General features: G+C 32.5%; 2 protein-coding genes across 2 annotated transcripts in view; one reads left to right on the plus strand and one right to left on the minus strand.

The window, feature by feature from the left end:
• LOC113400729 (pre-mRNA-processing factor 17) overlaps positions 1-15758 on the plus strand; it is a 34957-nt gene extending 19199 nt beyond the window's left edge. The window contains exon 11 of the mRNA XM_026640371.2: positions 15562-15758. Within this exon, the coding sequence (XP_026496156.1) occupies positions 15562-15739 (178 nt within the window). The 3' untranslated portion in view covers positions 15740-15758. The remainder of the gene's footprint in view (positions 1-15561) is intronic.
• LOC113400730 (5-aminolevulinate synthase, non-specific, mitochondrial) lies at positions 15754-17680 on the minus strand. Its single transcript, XM_026640373.2, has one exon. The coding sequence runs from the start codon at positions 17422-17424 to the stop codon at positions 15904-15906; it is 1521 nt and encodes a 506-aa protein (XP_026496158.1). The 5' UTR covers positions 17425-17680; the 3' UTR covers positions 15754-15903.
• Between the last annotated feature and the right edge of the window lie 138 nt (positions 17681-17818).

Below are 17818 nucleotides of genomic sequence, written 5' to 3' on the forward strand. Positions count from 1 at the left end.
TGAGAAAGGACATAGGCTACTTTTTATTCGGAAAAAGTGCTGTAAAGGGTTGAAAATGGGGATGAAAGGTTGTAAGTTGTTGATAGTATCATTTTTAGAACTAGAAGCATAAAACTTATACTTTAGGCTGTACACTTATAAAGTAACATATCATGACACCCACTAAGGAGCGAATTTTGGAAATTCTACCCCTAAAGGGGTGAAACAGGGGTTGAACGTTTGTATGGAAATCTGTATTTTTTAAGTTGGAAAGTCCAGTAGTTTTAGCGTGAAAGCGAGACAGACAGACAGAGTTACTTTCGCATTTATAATTGTCTGGAAGACCGTCATTTTTGAAGTTAGAAGCAAGAAACTTTATTTTTGGGCTACCGATTAAAAAGGAGTTGATTCGCATTTAAGCGTTTCTGGATATTCTACCCTAAGGGCTGAAATACGTACCAATGTAGTATACAAAAGGTCTTACATTAACGTAATATTTTAAGTTAATTTGTAAATATATTCATATTCTACGAGAGCGAAGCCGCGGGTAACAGCTAGTTTATGTATATAGCAAGTTGACGATACAAATGTGCTTATATAAGTCTACTCGAATGGTACATATTGATTTTGAATTCATTATTCAAAATCAATTTGAGAAAATGTTATATTCATAGTACGTGATCGGAATTTAAAATTCCCATAAATCGCATCTTGTATGTATGAATGATAAACGTTATCTCGTTTATCGGTATAAATAGTTTATCGAATATTTTCATAAACATTTCTTATGTTAAATTTATCTAAAGTGATCAATATCAGCTTCGTTGGACCAGACACCTATATCTCTCTCCCTCTTGAGGACGTTATCGGGTTCATATCCCGGATCAGAACAAATTTGTATGATAACCTCAAGTTAAAATATTTGTATCTCTAGGTAGTATTCTTTTTTGTTTTTTTTTTCGTTGAGATTTTTAGTCTTTTGTCTTCGCTTTTATACTGAATAAAGATTCTGACTCGACTTCTAGTTACACCTTCTGTTAGTTCATGTCTATTATAAATTTTTAAAGGTGTTTGAATTTGGTGTTATGAATTTTGAATATTAACAATGTATAATCATATCTTAGTTTATAGCGATAGTTATGTATTATGGTTTAAGAGCGGTCCCTCGCGGAGAGCATTTGCCTGAATTGGTAACAGTTCAGATTCGAGCATTACATAACTGATTGAGAAGTACTGAGCATTATAGTGCGCAACCTGTAATATTTCATCAATGAAAGAGGAAAATCGATAACGAAAATAACTGATTCGACGCAGGCGAATGCTTAATCAAATCAAATCAAAATATACTTTATTCAATTAGGCTTTTACTAGCACTTTTAAATCGTCATTTAACAAACTATATTATTTTATACCGAAAAAAGTTTCGGTTACATTTTTTCAGTAGTACTGTTTTTTACATCGAAACTTAGATTGTCACATTACAAGGCCGCCCTAAGATTAAAAGTCATGTGACTTTTTTTTGGATTAAGTCATGTATTCTACGTATTAACATTAATCTATCTCACTGTAAGGAACAGTTCCTAATTCACTTTATTTTTGTAACCACTTCTTATGAAAATAATCTTGATCGATCAAAGTAGTAGTTATATATCTGATAAAGTGTCAGTTTGAAAAGAAATACGTCTATGGTCTATTCCAATCACAAGAGGACAAAAACCAAATAAACAATAATTGACATTGAATTGAGGCGGTATCATTGGTCGATAGCTTGATAATCTATGATGTTCATTATAATAATGGCAATGGAAAAATGGCGCTTAAAACGTCGTCGAAACTGTTATCGAAACTTCGGAAGTAAAGTAGTTATAGATATAAGCAGTATTTATATCTTATAAATGAACGTTTTTGGATGTTTCCAGAATACTCTCGTGAAAGCAGGGTATCAGATCGTTTGTTGTAAAATATTTTTATAACTCTACGAATGCAATACGTAGAATGTCGACCAATTATTCAGAGATATTATTGTAGTTTTTTTTTTAATGTTTAAAAAAAAGTTTTACAAATCTTTACAAGAGATACACGTATTGATTCATTTATATATTTCCCTTGAGTATATAGGTATAAAGGTGTGGCCGTTACACAACTAATATCATAAAACAATGAACATCCTATCTAGGTGGTAGTTCACCTACTGATTACAATTCGCCTTGGCCCATCATATTAGACAGGCTTGAACAAAGAAACAAGTCTATTGAGTTTAATTATAAATCACACGAAATGAAAACATAAATAATCTCGATCTATTTAACATATGTATGGTATAATTTATTTGAATATGAGTTCATTAGACCGAATCAACCAAACCAAACTGTACGTTCTGAATTATTCGACTAATTCATGAGTACGGTCTCAAAATGTCAGATTTGTATAACAAGGAATAAATTGTCACACAGATATGAAATACATTTTACAAATGTTCATAAAAGGCGATTTTTTTATGAAGAATACTCTATTCCAGACATCATTATTATTATTACTAGCTATTCAAAACTTTTCTTATTGAGAAAAAAGGAATAACAGCTAAATTTCAATTTAACCAGACATATAATTTAAGAAATTTCGTGATGAGTGATATTTGGTTTTATGTAAGCGATACATTCATAATTATATAGATTTAATTAACTTTCATGTATTTCCTGGTCAATACAATTATACTGTATATAAAAACTCGCGAGAGTCGAATAGTGTTGTTGTCAGTTATTAAATAGATCGTGAGTTCAAATTTGCTTATTAAAATAATTGTTTCATATATCTATTGTAAAAGAGAATAAACTTAAGTCATCATCGCACTGACATTTTTTTACTGTAGTGACTTCCAGATCCTACAAAAACAGTGACAAAAAATCGTAGAGTTATTCTGTACCATCATTTCGGTTTCGGCGTATCATGTCTCATAACAATACAAGAAAAAACATTTGGTATATTTATACCTGCCAGTTTGCCTATAGCATACTCCTTGGAAAGTAAGTTTTCTAACAATGTTTTCTAACACAGACCGATAGCAGCCTTGTCACCTCTAGATACCAAGGCTGACTATATCGGTAATAGGCTACATAAACGCTCTTATGACACCTATGTGATAAAATGACGTGGGTCTCTTTTACTCTTGGCTTTGCTGCTACATTAATTGGTACAGCATGGCTCAGCGAATATTAGAAGAGTTTTTTTGAATAATTATTTGTAAAGTAATCTTGGCGTTAAATAGAATTCAAATTAAAGCTTTATGCATCATAAAATATGTACATCATCTTGCATGCACGTACAATTTATCGTCAGCGTGACCTTACACGACCTTACACGTGTACAAACCATAATTCTTTTAAATGTTTATATGTAAAAGTTAGTTCGTATCGTTCGTATAGTATTCGAGAATCTTTTATTTATATAATATAGTCCATAGGACTATCTATCCCTTGTAATATATCGAAGTTAATTCATAGAATCGTAGTCCAAATGTTTTTGCATAAGACAAAACACGATCGTAACCATAAGACTTCAATTTATGTACATGTAAGGACATACTGTTCGCAAAGTTGCTTGGATCCTTTTATTTATAATCTCAATATTGCAATATTGACTCTTAACGCCAGTGTGATATCAACCTAATTTCAATGTCAGTGTGGTTGTTAATCGCAAGTGAATGGATGATCAAGTACTCGTATAATGCTATTTGAGGTCACAGTATCTATTTTTGGGGATTAGCATACGTTTTTACTTCTTCTTTAATTTATAACTGGAAGATCCTTCGTGGTTATTGGTCACCCTTATAAACATTGGCACTGTCAAGCTGGCTTTCTTGGTCTGTGTTTTAATTGGCCCCATTGCGTAAGAAGCCCGTGCAAGCACAGACATGTCGCTAGGGATCAACCAAAAATCGGTAACTTTAAACGGTCATATAATCACAGATTGTGGGAAAGTTACTCTACGAAATATGAGACATTCTTTACATTTACGCGCTACTTTTTATAACATCGGTGGTCTCGCTCTCAAAATCGAAACAATAGAACACGTTGACGTTTGACCATATAATAACTGACTGGTGTCTGATAGGTACCTACCTAAACGGTCTACCAAAAAATCGTTCCACAAATACTATGTTATTCATTGATGTTACTCAAATTATAAAATCTTTATGTAATTTTCATTTCATTGTACACTTGTACATCTTGTAGAATGTTGGTATGTGTGTATTTATATGTTGATTGAATATTAATATAATTAATAATAAGTAGTTGTGTGTGGTTATATACAATGATATATTTCCATGAATATTGGTTCACTGAGCCTCTTTCCACTTTTCCTTTAAGTAGATCAATGACCTAATTAACCTACTTTTCTACGTCAGACAATCTTGTTTAATGTTCTTAAATTGTCAACATAATAAATATATACAAGTCGCTTCGTGTAGTTTCACTCGCGTCAATCGTTACTTAACTCTGGGTGGTGTTGCTCTTGACAGTCTATAGATATTCTTAATAAAAGGGTAACGCATTATTTTTCGAAATCGAATAAGTAGAGACAGACATACAGAAACCCTCTTCATGTATATATGTACAATGGAACGTAACGTAAATATGATATTATAATTACTATATCCGTTTGCGCATACGCGTCGGAGACCTTCGGAGAATTCACGATTCCACAGAGTATCATGAAAGATAGTTGTCTAAATGAATTTCTCACTAAACTCGTGTTGGCCAGTGCTCGAAATGCGACTATAATTATCAAAGAATACAAATGAATTTTCATGCTTCAAAAAAAAAATTTTTTTTTAAATTAATTGATATTGATAACATAAAAGATTGTCTATTGACAAACCATGCCCAAAACTAAACCACCGAAAAGAAAGAAAATTGCTAAAAGAATCATATCATATAACGGTGTAAATTTTTATTTTGACTACAGAAAGTCTTCCGGCTAACGAAACGGAAATTCACCCACACATACACACGTGCTGTGTGTACGTGCTGTACGCATAAAATTACATTCATAAGTATAAGTATACTTTCTTAATCGCAGCCGACACTTGATTAGACGGATGCTCTTATGTAAGAAACTAATTACTTCCTACTATTTCCTGCTTAATAAAGTACTCATAGTCATCATACATTTAAATAGGTATACTCTAAATTAATCAGGTTTCTTCTCATGAGGAACATGATACTTTTCTTCATCTACCAGCTATATTTTCTTCCTTTGGGAATTGGTGACATACGTCTGACCGATTACGGTCACGGTGGCCAAATTCAACGGAGATTAGCCAATTGCGCAGGAAATAAAATATCATATAAAAGTGTGATAAACGCAGGTACAGTCTTATAATATCTGATAGATTTATGGTGTAGGACCAAACGATCTGTAATCAGTTGCAACTTCCATACTTCGTAGTTCAAACTGCTTTGTAGAATGTATAGAAAGAAAAATCCAATAACTTTTAATGGGCTCGGGGATTTAATCCAGGACCCCGGGACCTGAAACCTTATAACCTAACAAATAGACCAACGACGCAGGCAACGGATATTGTATATAACTTGGGAATTAAAAATGTTCAAACCGCTAGCAAGGTTATCCGGATTCTATTTTACAAACGTCGAAGGTCTAATTTTATATAGATATTGGTACATTTGAAAATGCCTTTTCCATATTATTTTTAATACATTAAATGATATAAATATTTTATTTTAACCCAAGTGTAGCAGCGACTTAATAGGGGATCACTCGATCCGATTCTTCCGGTGGGTTCGGTCCCTAATTTATGTAGTACCTCGGACGCGATATTATAACTGACAGGGTTATATATGATGCAAGTAGTCGCAGGTTAATACGCGATTTAGTTTATCAAAGACTTACTCGAATATTACTAAGACGGTATCTATTTTAAGCCATTATACCTCCCAGTTTCCACCTTATAAGTCTACTGCTATCGATATTCTCATCTTTTAACGATTTGCACTTCGCTTAATATGTGTTTCCTCGCCTTTTATAATAAAACAAAAAACATCAATAATAATTATTGATATGTTAGTATGTTATAGAAGAGACCGTTGATTGTTGATTTTCGAGTTTTAACACGAATACTATCAATTAGCAATGCTATTAAGTAGCATGCTTTCTTGCTAGAAATTAGCCTCTATTCTAAGTAAGGTCTTATTTCTGTCACTGTACTTGTACTTTTTTATAGCTTCAGTTTTATTTTCACTCATTTTATGTTTGCTCATAAAAGATATACCAAACACTTTTTTTTTCTAAATCAGGTGATCAGATTACCGAAGTAGTATTACGTGTACGTGTTGTCGTTATCACAGAATGTGTGTTAGTTTTATAGTATCAATACCCTATGTATTGACGAGAGTGACCTTGAACTACAATTATTCAACTGTGTATTTATACTGATAAATGAAAACTGGTTTACGACGTAAAACTTAATTACATACTAGTATAACAATATTTTGTAGTAGATATTTTTATAATATAGGTATTCTGGCGGGTGAATTGGCCACCTAATGGAAATTGGTTACCAATATTGGTGTCGTATGAAATATTAACATTCCTCTTGTCGCCAGTGTGTTACCAACTTTGGGTTGACACCAACAAATATATTATGTCCTTTGTGCATGTAGTTTACTCACCCATCCAACCAGAACACAAAAGTACTAATTATTGCTATTTGGCATTAAAATATTTTATGATATCTACAAGATGGTAGACGGGCTTGCTCGAAGTTAATTAAATCAAGCAATTGAAGCAAGTAAATTATTTGTAGGTCACAAGAATTTTATTATAAAAAAATCCGCAAAAACATTTAAAGATAAATCAAAGTAACATTTAAAGTTTTCTAAAATTGAATCAATAGTGTATGATAGATTTTGTTTTGAATTGGTACGTATGATTTATTTGCTCATCTGTAATTTCGATCTCACGTCAACATTAAGTCTAATACGTTTCAGTTTTGCCACCTTTAATTTGGTGGTCCTTTCGTAAACATCAGAGTCGAATTGTAAATTGCAGTATATCATAAATAATATAATCATTTTCATCTTCAATAAATCTTTGCATTAAGCTTTAAAACTGTAATATGGATGTCGGCCATTTTGATTTTTATTGGTAGCTGATGAGAGATTACATTGCGACAATTCATATGTTATCTTTTCGATAAAATAGTTCTAACATATCCAATATAACTTCAACCATCATTTATCTTAAAACCTTCAAATAAAATTCAATCCTTATCCATGTGACTGGGTCACAATATAACTGTCCTAAAAACGTTTGAATTGACTTTTATTTAAATTTGATCTGTAATACGAAGGGCATATGTCACATAATAACGTAAACATCGATACGTATTTATATATTTACGTTTTATACAAAACCGGAATATATTAAACGTTGCTTATTATCAGTAGAATAATTAATGAGTGGAAGATACCTCGGTAGGTCTGGCTCAAATGGGCTTGCACAAGACAACATTTTTTTTACAAAGTAACCATTAATTACCCTTTATGAATATTAGCTGGTTGATCTAGGCCATCAAACGAAAAAAAGATAAGCTAGGCTAATGCTGATCTATGTTAAAAACTTAGAACGTTTTTCGCACCAGTTATAATAATTTCCACGTACCTAATATCATTATTGTTAAAATCACACAGTTTTCACTTGTGAAAGTGTTCAGTTTTTTTGTTTTCAGTTGTTCGCAAACAATTCAATGTGTCCATAGTGTTAAGGACAAAAAAAACAGTTATCTGTCCAAATTAAAGTAAAAATACGCGTAAATATGTAGTTCTAGTCTTAACATTCGACTTTCATCCTATATTTTATATACTTTCTACTAATAAACTCCGGAAAAATGAGCTTAAGAAACGATTAACGTTTTCATTGCCAAATTTCACAAACAAATATACAAATACGATACATGTTCCTTATATAATGGTCGTATCATTGAGAACATTTTATAAAGTTTATCGTTCAGATATAATAAAGACCGCTGCCAATTTAGATTAGATAACGACCAACGACACGATGGGAAGTGCTGTTTTATTACCGCTAGTTCCTTGTCACCAAGGGGAATACATTTGTGTGGCACACACATGACATTACGATATCTATACAATATTCGGTATTTGGCTACCGTTTGAAACGTATAAAATATTCCAATCGATGAAGATCAACTAAACGTAGATTTACATGTTTAATTCATTCCTTCATCTCTGTTATATTATGCAAAAAAAAAAAAACGTTCTTGATTAATATATCGTTACTTATAATACAACAAATTTACACTCGAGTATTTGTACTTACTGTAATCTTACTTCCAAAGTCGACTCGATATTTGACAACATTGGCGTAATCAAAGAAAATTGTGAGATATACCTGCAGCTAGATATACATTGCAATGTGATATTAATTTTACAAATAAACAACAAATCTATTAAGATATTACAATGTATCTATAGTTTTAAGGTGTCTCTCTTGACGGCGTCTTGTTTACGTTTAAACTGAAAACGATCTGATTTTCTTGATCTGATAGTTTTATTTTGTGCCATGAATATATCTCAGCTTCGTGATAGACCATGAATGTTCTTAACTACAAAGTATTACGAGTTAATTTGTATTAAACAATAATTAGCTGCAGAATGTCCACGTGTATCGTTCAGTGAACTTTCTTCCTAGTTTTCATTACTGATGCCAAACCTTTGTATGTCAAGCTTGCACGTGTATTTACAATGTATTAAAAATATTGTATTATTTAGCCTCCAAACCCTTTCTGCGAAGTTATCATTGTAAAATTATCAAATAATTTCGTTATATTCTGATCGAGTTGTTAAGTTATTACACAAGCTCTGATAGGTATTAGTTAAATATTGAAAGTAGTTTGAAGAGACTTGGTTTCGGTTTAGTTAAAGTTTAGTAAAAATGTTTCGGCGATTTGTGTCTCAATCTTCGCTATAATAGATTTTGAAATGTGAATCTTTATAATGTAGACAGAAATTGCCAATTTCTTGAATGCTGCTTATCCAGGAATATCTAGATACATCTGAATATATCTTAGATATCCTGTGTCTAAGCTGTTATCTAATAATCAATCGAATTCAAGCGATGTTTTAAGGTTAAGCTGAAGATTTTGTTTCTATGAACGGGAACAAATTTTTGTGTACGGATAATATATTGATGTTTTTGTTACAGTGAGAGACTCTCTTTTGGTATCTTATAATATTGCTTGACTCGAAAAATATATACATTCAATATTTGTGATGTTTTAGATTTGAATAAAATATATCAAAATAATGCAAAATCTAATGAAACCAATTGGTTTCATTGTATATTCTATAGTAATAACGCACACGCTTCTAATCACTCGTGAATAGATTATTTTTAGACTTACTCAAAATATTATTCTTGACGGTCTTGTGATTATCAAAGTGTCTAAATATAACGCTACGTTTAAACGTCAAATGAAAATATTTCGTTTCGTCACGTTGATCTTTTTAGTTTCTTTTTGCTTACAAAGTAACTTTTAGAATTATTTTCGTTTTTTAAATGCTACTTATAACTAAGTCGCACTTATGGACACGTTTATTTATCGGATCATTGTCATTGGCAGACGAAATGGTAACGTTTAATTTCTTTTAGGAACAAGGTCGATGCGTTGGCGTTCTCGTCGATATATGGGATGCGTTATGGTTTACGTTTGGATTTCTTGACGTCTGAGTTTCTTGCCGGTTCTTCTCGGTAGAATCTATATTCCGACCGGTGGTAGCTTTACTTAATATAGTTTGTTAAATGACGATTCAAAAGTGCTTTTAAAAGCCTTCTTGATTAAAGAATATTTTGATTTTTGATTGTTTTAATTCTTCTATACTATAATAATATTATCTATGAGATCATTGAATTATTTTGAGTATACCAATTATAACATAAACGTTTGACGTTATAACGGAATAAATTCTGGATTTAGATTCTTGATCGTAATGAAATGCAGATAATAATGTACTTAACAATATACATAAGCATAAATTTTAACTCATTTTGAATATCTAATAAAAAAATTTCATAATTAAGACGTTTTCGATAATTGATCTTCGACAAGATACTTTGATGTAACGACACAAGATGTCACGACGAAGACACTTCATATGTGAGTTGGAAGGAGATCTTAAGATCTGACAAATGACAATATAGTAGTATCAGTTGGTATTTATTTACTTTTGGTACTTGCATAGTTTTATACTGCATTCGAAAAAAAAACAAAAATTGAATGTGTAATACTTATTTATACGTTTATGTTCTATAATGTATTTACTTATTTTGTTCAGCTAAATGCATTTAATGACGTCAAGCGATAAATTCTCGAAACACGTGTAAGACAGTTAAATATCAAAATTAACTTAATTTTTCTAACTCTTAATAATATTATAAATACGAAATGTTTGTGTGATTGGATGTATGTTACTTACTTAATTACGTTCGTGCTACGGAACGTATCCTAATCTTATTTGTTATTTAAAAATTTAATTCGAAAGCCGTCTGGCATGGGGAATTTGCCTCTGTTGCAAAATTAAAAAAATAAATAAAGAAGTATTTGTTAGCAAAAGGTTATTAGTGAATACATACAATATAATTAGTGAGTACACCTTGGGAAATGGGAAATGAAACGATCGCATCCTGTTAATTTCTTTGTGTAAAGACAATTACGAACTGATAAAAAAAAACCGCTGACTTTCTTCGCCGGCTCTTCTCAGGCCGAGGTATTTTCTTTTACGAACCGGTATTTTATATACCCCTAACGAAGAGGGATACAATACATACTCAGGTATTGTATCAGGATAAACCAGTTGTAGTACGCTAGTCATATAATAATTATTATAATACGATTGTAATTTACATAAATAATCTTTTTGTAAAACAAACATATAAAATTTTAATTGGTTTGTGTTCGTTTTTATTAATGCAATATCAGCAGTTATCGTGTTTTCGGCAACAAGATAACTTCAGGTTATCGTTCAAGTAGCAACAGTTTTTTTATCTTCCTGGAAGTCAATTCAATGTGCAGAATTCTTGTCTGCAATATCCGCCTTTGTAACGTTTTAAAAAATAAAATAAAATCGTTTTGCCAAATAGTAGGTATTTACTTTTTTGATAACACAAAAAAGAAGAAAACAAATATGTTTCATTAATAATGAAAGCGCTATCGTTAAAACGATAATTGTATTCAAGACAATTTTGCAAATAATTAATTTATGATAATTTTCAAACGTGTCAAATTGTAACACTTATTGATTTTAGTTCGATAAAAGTATAAGTATATAAAATTTCGCAATTTAACTTTTACTTTACGTATTCAATACGTTTTAATATATATACACACACCTTTGTTTATCGTGAAACAAAAAATGTTCCTTTTTTAAATTAATCTTAATTGTCAAAGTTTTTATATTTAACAGTTTTTTTATTTAAATGTGTAGGTGTGTGTTAAGTTGGGTTATTTAATATGGATTTTTTTTTGCCAAATATAATTTATATATCTAACTTTTTTATGTTGTTGTAAATTTACTTGAATCTGTTGATTGAAAACACGATAAATTAAGTTAATATTATTAAAGAATTAAACACAAAAAAATAAGAAAGTAGAACTGTATTAGAGGATGACATATATACTACTAATAGATAAACAATTTCTCTCTAAATTATTTGTAGTAAACGAATTTTGAAGATATTTACTAAAAGTTTTTTGAGAAATATATTAAAACCTTCTAATTAAGAGTTATAGTCTCCAGTCTTGTACATTTGTATATTGTAAAATCTTTAAGTATAAATTACGATAATAATATTTTATGCAATTCATTTTCTAACACGAATTAAATTTGGTAGGATACCGTAGTGTGATGAACTGGTTTAATTAATATAATATATAAGCAAGTATAATATAGTATAGTAATCATGTAGTTGCAAGATTTAGGACTGTCTAAATTTAAATAGAAAATTGTTAAATTGAATATACCACTCGAACGATGACACGCACATAGTGTCAAATTGTCGTTTAAAAATTTTGATTAACATTATATAATAGTAACAACTTTTAAAGTTATATATTTTTATGTAAATGCCTAGTTTAGCTTTAGTTATTTAAAATTTTGATTGTACACCACATGATACTTATATATATACACGCATGCTGTGTTCATATCAAGAAAGTTTCAATCTATGTTCATGTTTATATTAAGTCCATGTTTATATTAAGTTTAACATTTTAAGGATTGTAACCAGTTTTATGAACCAATAAAAAAAAAAAAAAAACATTTGCATAGATTTGGAAATAATGATAATTGGTATTATTGTAACTACGACAATTCGAAGCGTGACAAGGTTTGAGTGGACTACCTGGTTATTTATAACGTATATTTTAAATATCGATCAGATATTTATTTTGATATCGAGTCGATAATTGACATCATTAATGAGATGGTTGATCTAAACCAATGGGGTCACGACTGTTTTTAGACGAATCGTCAAAGTTCCCGTGGCGGCGCGAGGCGTTTGATTCGCCTGATCCTGTTTATGTTTCTTATCCCCCTTAATATATTTATTATCATATATCGAATCTTACCGCGAATTTTCATCTTGTTTCGTAGATGTACATGTAATTTTTTATCATCTTGCCCGGGAGAATCAAAGCACGTTCATTAATTTGCACTCTGTCGTTACATATTTTGTCTAATAAAACTTTGATTTTGTATCAAATTGTGTCTTTGAATCGAATTATTTGTGTGAATTTTATGCAATTCTTCGCATAATAATAATTATACAACTTACATCGAAGATATTTACCATGTTTTTTATTTTTATTTGGTGGAGCTCGATATTTCGACATTATCTACGAATGTCTTGATCACGAGACGAGAGTAAATATCCCGTTTTAAATACTGTTAGTAATAAAAATAACCATGTTAATTTAAAATCTTATATTACATCGAAGATCCTGCCATATGATTTGTTTTCTTTTTTTTTTGTTCTCTACCCGAACAAATGATTGAGGTATTTCATGAAGTACACCTTATCGAGTGCTTATTCTATTCAATATCAACATCCTCGTCGTAACTAGAATCGATTAAATAATTATCCTAATGAGTCTTATCTTATGTTCGCTTAAGTTCAAAAACTGTTTTGAGTACTTTATAAGTATTGTGATACCAAACCATAAATATATTCACTATGAATAGTTTCACACAGTCTATATACCTAATGTTATATGTCATAAAACTAGATTTAATTATTTTTTTTAGGTTTTAACAATCATATTTCTGACTTACATTGTAAATGCGAAAGTTTGTATAATGGATCTTTGTTACTCAATCATGCCGGAACGGTTGAACGGATCTGGATGAAATTTGGCATAGATAAATAATTATAAAACAATTTTTAATCATCTTTATGGACACGAGTATTTTGTAAACTTTGGAAACAACCTGAATATAACACACGTGTAAATTATACGCTATATTGAAAAACAAAATAATTATTTTTTCTGACACTGCTTTATTTTAGTCTAAATATCGTTCCGCAAATAACAATCTCAATCGCATGTAAAAAAAAAAAAATAGAAAAAAGAGCAGATATTTAAATAAGAGAGCCGAGATGGCCCAATGGTTAGAACGCGTGCATCTTAACCGATGATTTCGGGTTCAAACCCAGGCAGGCACTACTGAATTTACATGTGCTTAATTTGTTTATAATTCATCTCGTGCTCGGCGGTGAAGGAAAACATCGTGAGGAAACCTGCATGTGTCTAATTTCAACGAAATTCTGCCACATGTGTATTCCACCAACCCGCATTGGAGCAGCGTGGTGGAATATGCTCCATACCTTCTCCTCAACGGGAGAGGAGGCCTTAGCCCAGCAGTGGGAAATTTACAGGCTGATTATTATGTTATGTTATTTAAATAACGCACACACTATTTATTTATCGAATGCGATATTTAGACATAAGTAGGAAATGTTTAAGTTATCTTGGTACCGAATCACGATTGATGGTTTTTATTGAAATGAATTAGTGGAAGGGTTTTTATGGATATGAGAGTAAATATGCCCCGAATGGGATATAGTATACATTTTGAGATCCTATGAAATTAATAACAATTAATTATATCTGTAACATAAAAACTATTTTTATATGATTCCTGTATCATCGAGTAAACGTTATCAAATACAGTTTTAATTTATGAAGGAATAATAACTTCCATTATTCATTCACGGATACAGACTTGATTACATGGTACATGGTATGAACACGATCATAATTTTAATAGACCAAAATAAGTATCAACATTGGTAACTTCAAGTAACACAAAAGAAATGTGACTTTTTTATGATCGTTCGGAAATAATGTTATACAGTTTTTATGAAACCGACACACTTGAATATTATCATGTAATGATCAAATTGATCATTCTAATTTGTGTAACTGGTTCGCCTCTACTGTAGAGGTCAGGTAGTAATCGGCATTATAAATCAGTTCAATATGATTTATTTATTGGTAGTTGTTCGTTTTTTATTAGTAATGATAATAAGCTAATGTTTATACAACGTCGGAGTTATTAAAAAAAGTAGCCTATGCCCTTTTCAAGCAATTTAAAAATAAATAAATTTATGAAGTTGGTACAGTGTAATATGTGAATAAACATTCGTATAGAATTATGGATATAGGATGCAGGATACTAATGAAATAAACATACGCAAGAATTGTATTCGATATTCAAATTTAATTAATCAAGTTCCTTTATTTATTGATGAACGGCGAACTGATTACTCAACTACATTGTTCTGTTAAATATAGGCTGATCTAATTTTATATTAGGCTTTATAATTATTCAAATAACAGACATAGGTTCAATTAAAAACTGATTATAAAGTACTTATCTACGTTATTTGTTTTGTATGTTTGTAAAGCCAAGTTTTCAATATTTTTCGAAACAAGATATTGAATTGTATTCTTTGACCACTTGATATAATGATTTTGTTTTTATTAACTCGTACTTGTCTCTATTATAAAGCAATTTTTATCGATTAATTAATACAAAAAAATTACTCAATCAAATTATAAATGTGTGCGAAATAAATTACGTGACCTTTGCATATTTTTTACAGCATAATTAATGTTTCATGTACATTAAACATTCATCTTCTCGATGTCAAAAAAGATAATTCAAATTTCGAATATTACTTTGCAAATGCATTCTTCCTAATTATTTTAATTGTTTTTAAGTTTTTTGTTACGATATATAATTTAATATTAAGAGAAATGCAGTACGTAATTTTTTTGCGTAATTTCAATTTTATGGCTCTCAATGTTGGCTTATTTGTTCTTATGCAAATGATTTGTAAATTAATTGAATTTGTTACGATAATTATCGATTACGCTTTATCAGCATGAGTAGCTATCGAGAATTTACTAGATCTACTCGACTGTTTGTGATGTAAGTTGTGTGTTATAATTGAGTGTTATAATTGAGTGTTTTTTGGTTTCAGCTATCTCGTGTCAGGCGACGCCGATGGAAAGTGCTACATTTGGGACTGGAAGACTACGAAGCTGTACAAGAAGTGGAAGGCTCACGACGGAGTGTGCATCACGTCGCTGTGGCACCCGCACGAGCCCAGCCGCCTGCTCACCGCGGGCTGGGACGGTCTCATCAAATACTGGGATTAAATGATAACAACAAATACGATATGATTGTTTTAATAACCCCTACCACAAACCATAAACCATAAATAACGACTCAAATAAACTTTGCAATATTTTAACATTCCTTTTTTTTTAATTATGTCAGCTGTCTGCTCGATCAGGTATAAGTATTCATCTATTTTATGCGTTTACGCGGCTATGGGATACTTGAAGGGCTCCTCGTAGGCGATGTCGACCTTGTACTCCATACTGCACTCGCGACAGGCGCCGTTCACCATGAACTGGTTAAAGTTTATATTGTTTTCGTGGAATGATTCGATGAGGGCAGTAATGAGGCTGTCGATCATTTCCGGCGTGTGGTGCGGACCCGGCGCGAACCGCAGGCGCTCCTCGCCGCGGGCCACCGTCGGGTAGTTGATGGCCTGCACGTAGTGGCCGCGCTTCATCAGGGACTCGGCCACGAGAGCCACCTTATCCGCTCCCGTTATCGGCACGGGGACTATGTGGCTCACGGACGGCATCTGCGGCAGTCCGGCCACCAGCAGCGAGAGCTTCAAGTAGCGGACGATAGCCTGGTGCTTGGCTCTCATGCTTCTGCCCTCCTCGCTCGCCAGCAGCCTTATAGCCGCCAGAGAGCCAGCCAGCACGGGCGGTGGGAGTGCCGTCGTGAATATGAAACCTGGAGCCAGCGATCTCACAGTATCCACAAGTAGAGACGAACCAGCGATGTAGCCTCCGACGTTTCCATAGGCTTTACCTAATGTACCAGAGACAATATCGATGAGGTTTTCGACGCCTCTCTCTTCGCCTATCCCGGCACCGTGTTTTCCATATAAGCCCACAGCATGGACTTCATCTACGAAAGTCAGAGCTCCGTATTTATGAGCTATGTTACACATTTCTTCTAGGGGACAAATAGCTCCACTCATAGAGTGGACAGTCTCAAACACGACTAGTTTGGGCACACTGGCTGGTGATGAAGATAGTAATTCTCTTAAGTGACTCGGGTCATTGTGTCTAAATATATGTTTAGGTGCCCGGCTGTTTCTTATTCCTTGTATCATCGATGCATGGTTGCCAGCATCAGAGTAAATGATGCAACCGGGTAATATTTTAGCTAAAGTAGAGAGAGTCGCATCATTAGCGACAAAGCAGGAACTAAAGATTAAAGCTGCTGGTTTTTTGTGTAGATTGGCTATTTCAGATTCTAGTTTTTCAGTCATTTGTGAGTTGCCAGCAATATTCCGAGTACCACCTGCACCCGTTCCGTAGGACTTGATAGCAGAAATAGCAGCATCTTGTACAGCAGGGTGGCGAGACGCTCCCAGGTAATCGTTAGCACACCACACAGTCACACGTCGGTTCTCGGTTCCTTCTAAAGCTTGCGGATACAAGCCGTCGGCCGCCAAGCGAGACACCTTTCTGAATATACGGTAAGAGTAATCCTTCTTCTTCGCATTAATTTGTTCACTGAAGAATTTATCATATTTGTAAGTGTTCACGCTCTCCACGATGTCTTCGGTCATCTCCTTCGGTGCCTCGGAGATGATCGAGTTCTTCTGAATGAAAGGGCATTTTGTTTCATCGACCCCGAGCGTGCGAAAACCTCGTGAAAATATAGGGCAGAAATTCCCATACTGTTTCACCAGTACGCTGGCGTAATTTCGCACGAAGGTTTGATTCATTGATCCTAAGAAAGGACAAGGCATTTTATGTAATCGATGACACTCACTCGAAACACTTACGACACAAGTATAATACAACAACAGTGTTTATACAATATTTAGACGACTTCCACGTCTACGTTGGCTCCCACTGTAGCCGAACGTCTCGCAGGTGTATAGATTGCAACTGGCGGTTCAAAACACTGCAGCCTTCATTTATAAAGTATGTGTCGTCATATCGATTAAGTTTCAATAAATGGTTGTGTACTTCCACTCCACGTATAATTTTTATTTTGATTCCGAATAGTGAATGTTGCCAAAAAAGATAATATGTCATTTTGGTGTTGTAGCTTTGTAGAACATATATTTTTAGTAACCTATAATTATTGATTTCGTGCTACGTTACGAAAAGCATGAAAGATTACTATTTTTATTCAAG

This window comes from Vanessa tameamea, chromosome 7, assembly GCF_037043105.1.
Source record: "Vanessa tameamea isolate UH-Manoa-2023 chromosome 7, ilVanTame1 primary haplotype, whole genome shotgun sequence".
Lineage (NCBI taxonomy): Eukaryota > Metazoa > Arthropoda > Insecta > Lepidoptera > Nymphalidae > Vanessa > Vanessa tameamea.

What these genes read in the sequence shown, in the direction of transcription:
- LOC113400730 (XM_026640373.2), bottom strand. Translation starts at nt 17,424, where the DNA reads ATGCCTTGTCCTTTCTTAGGATCAATGAATCAAACCTTCGTGCGAAAT.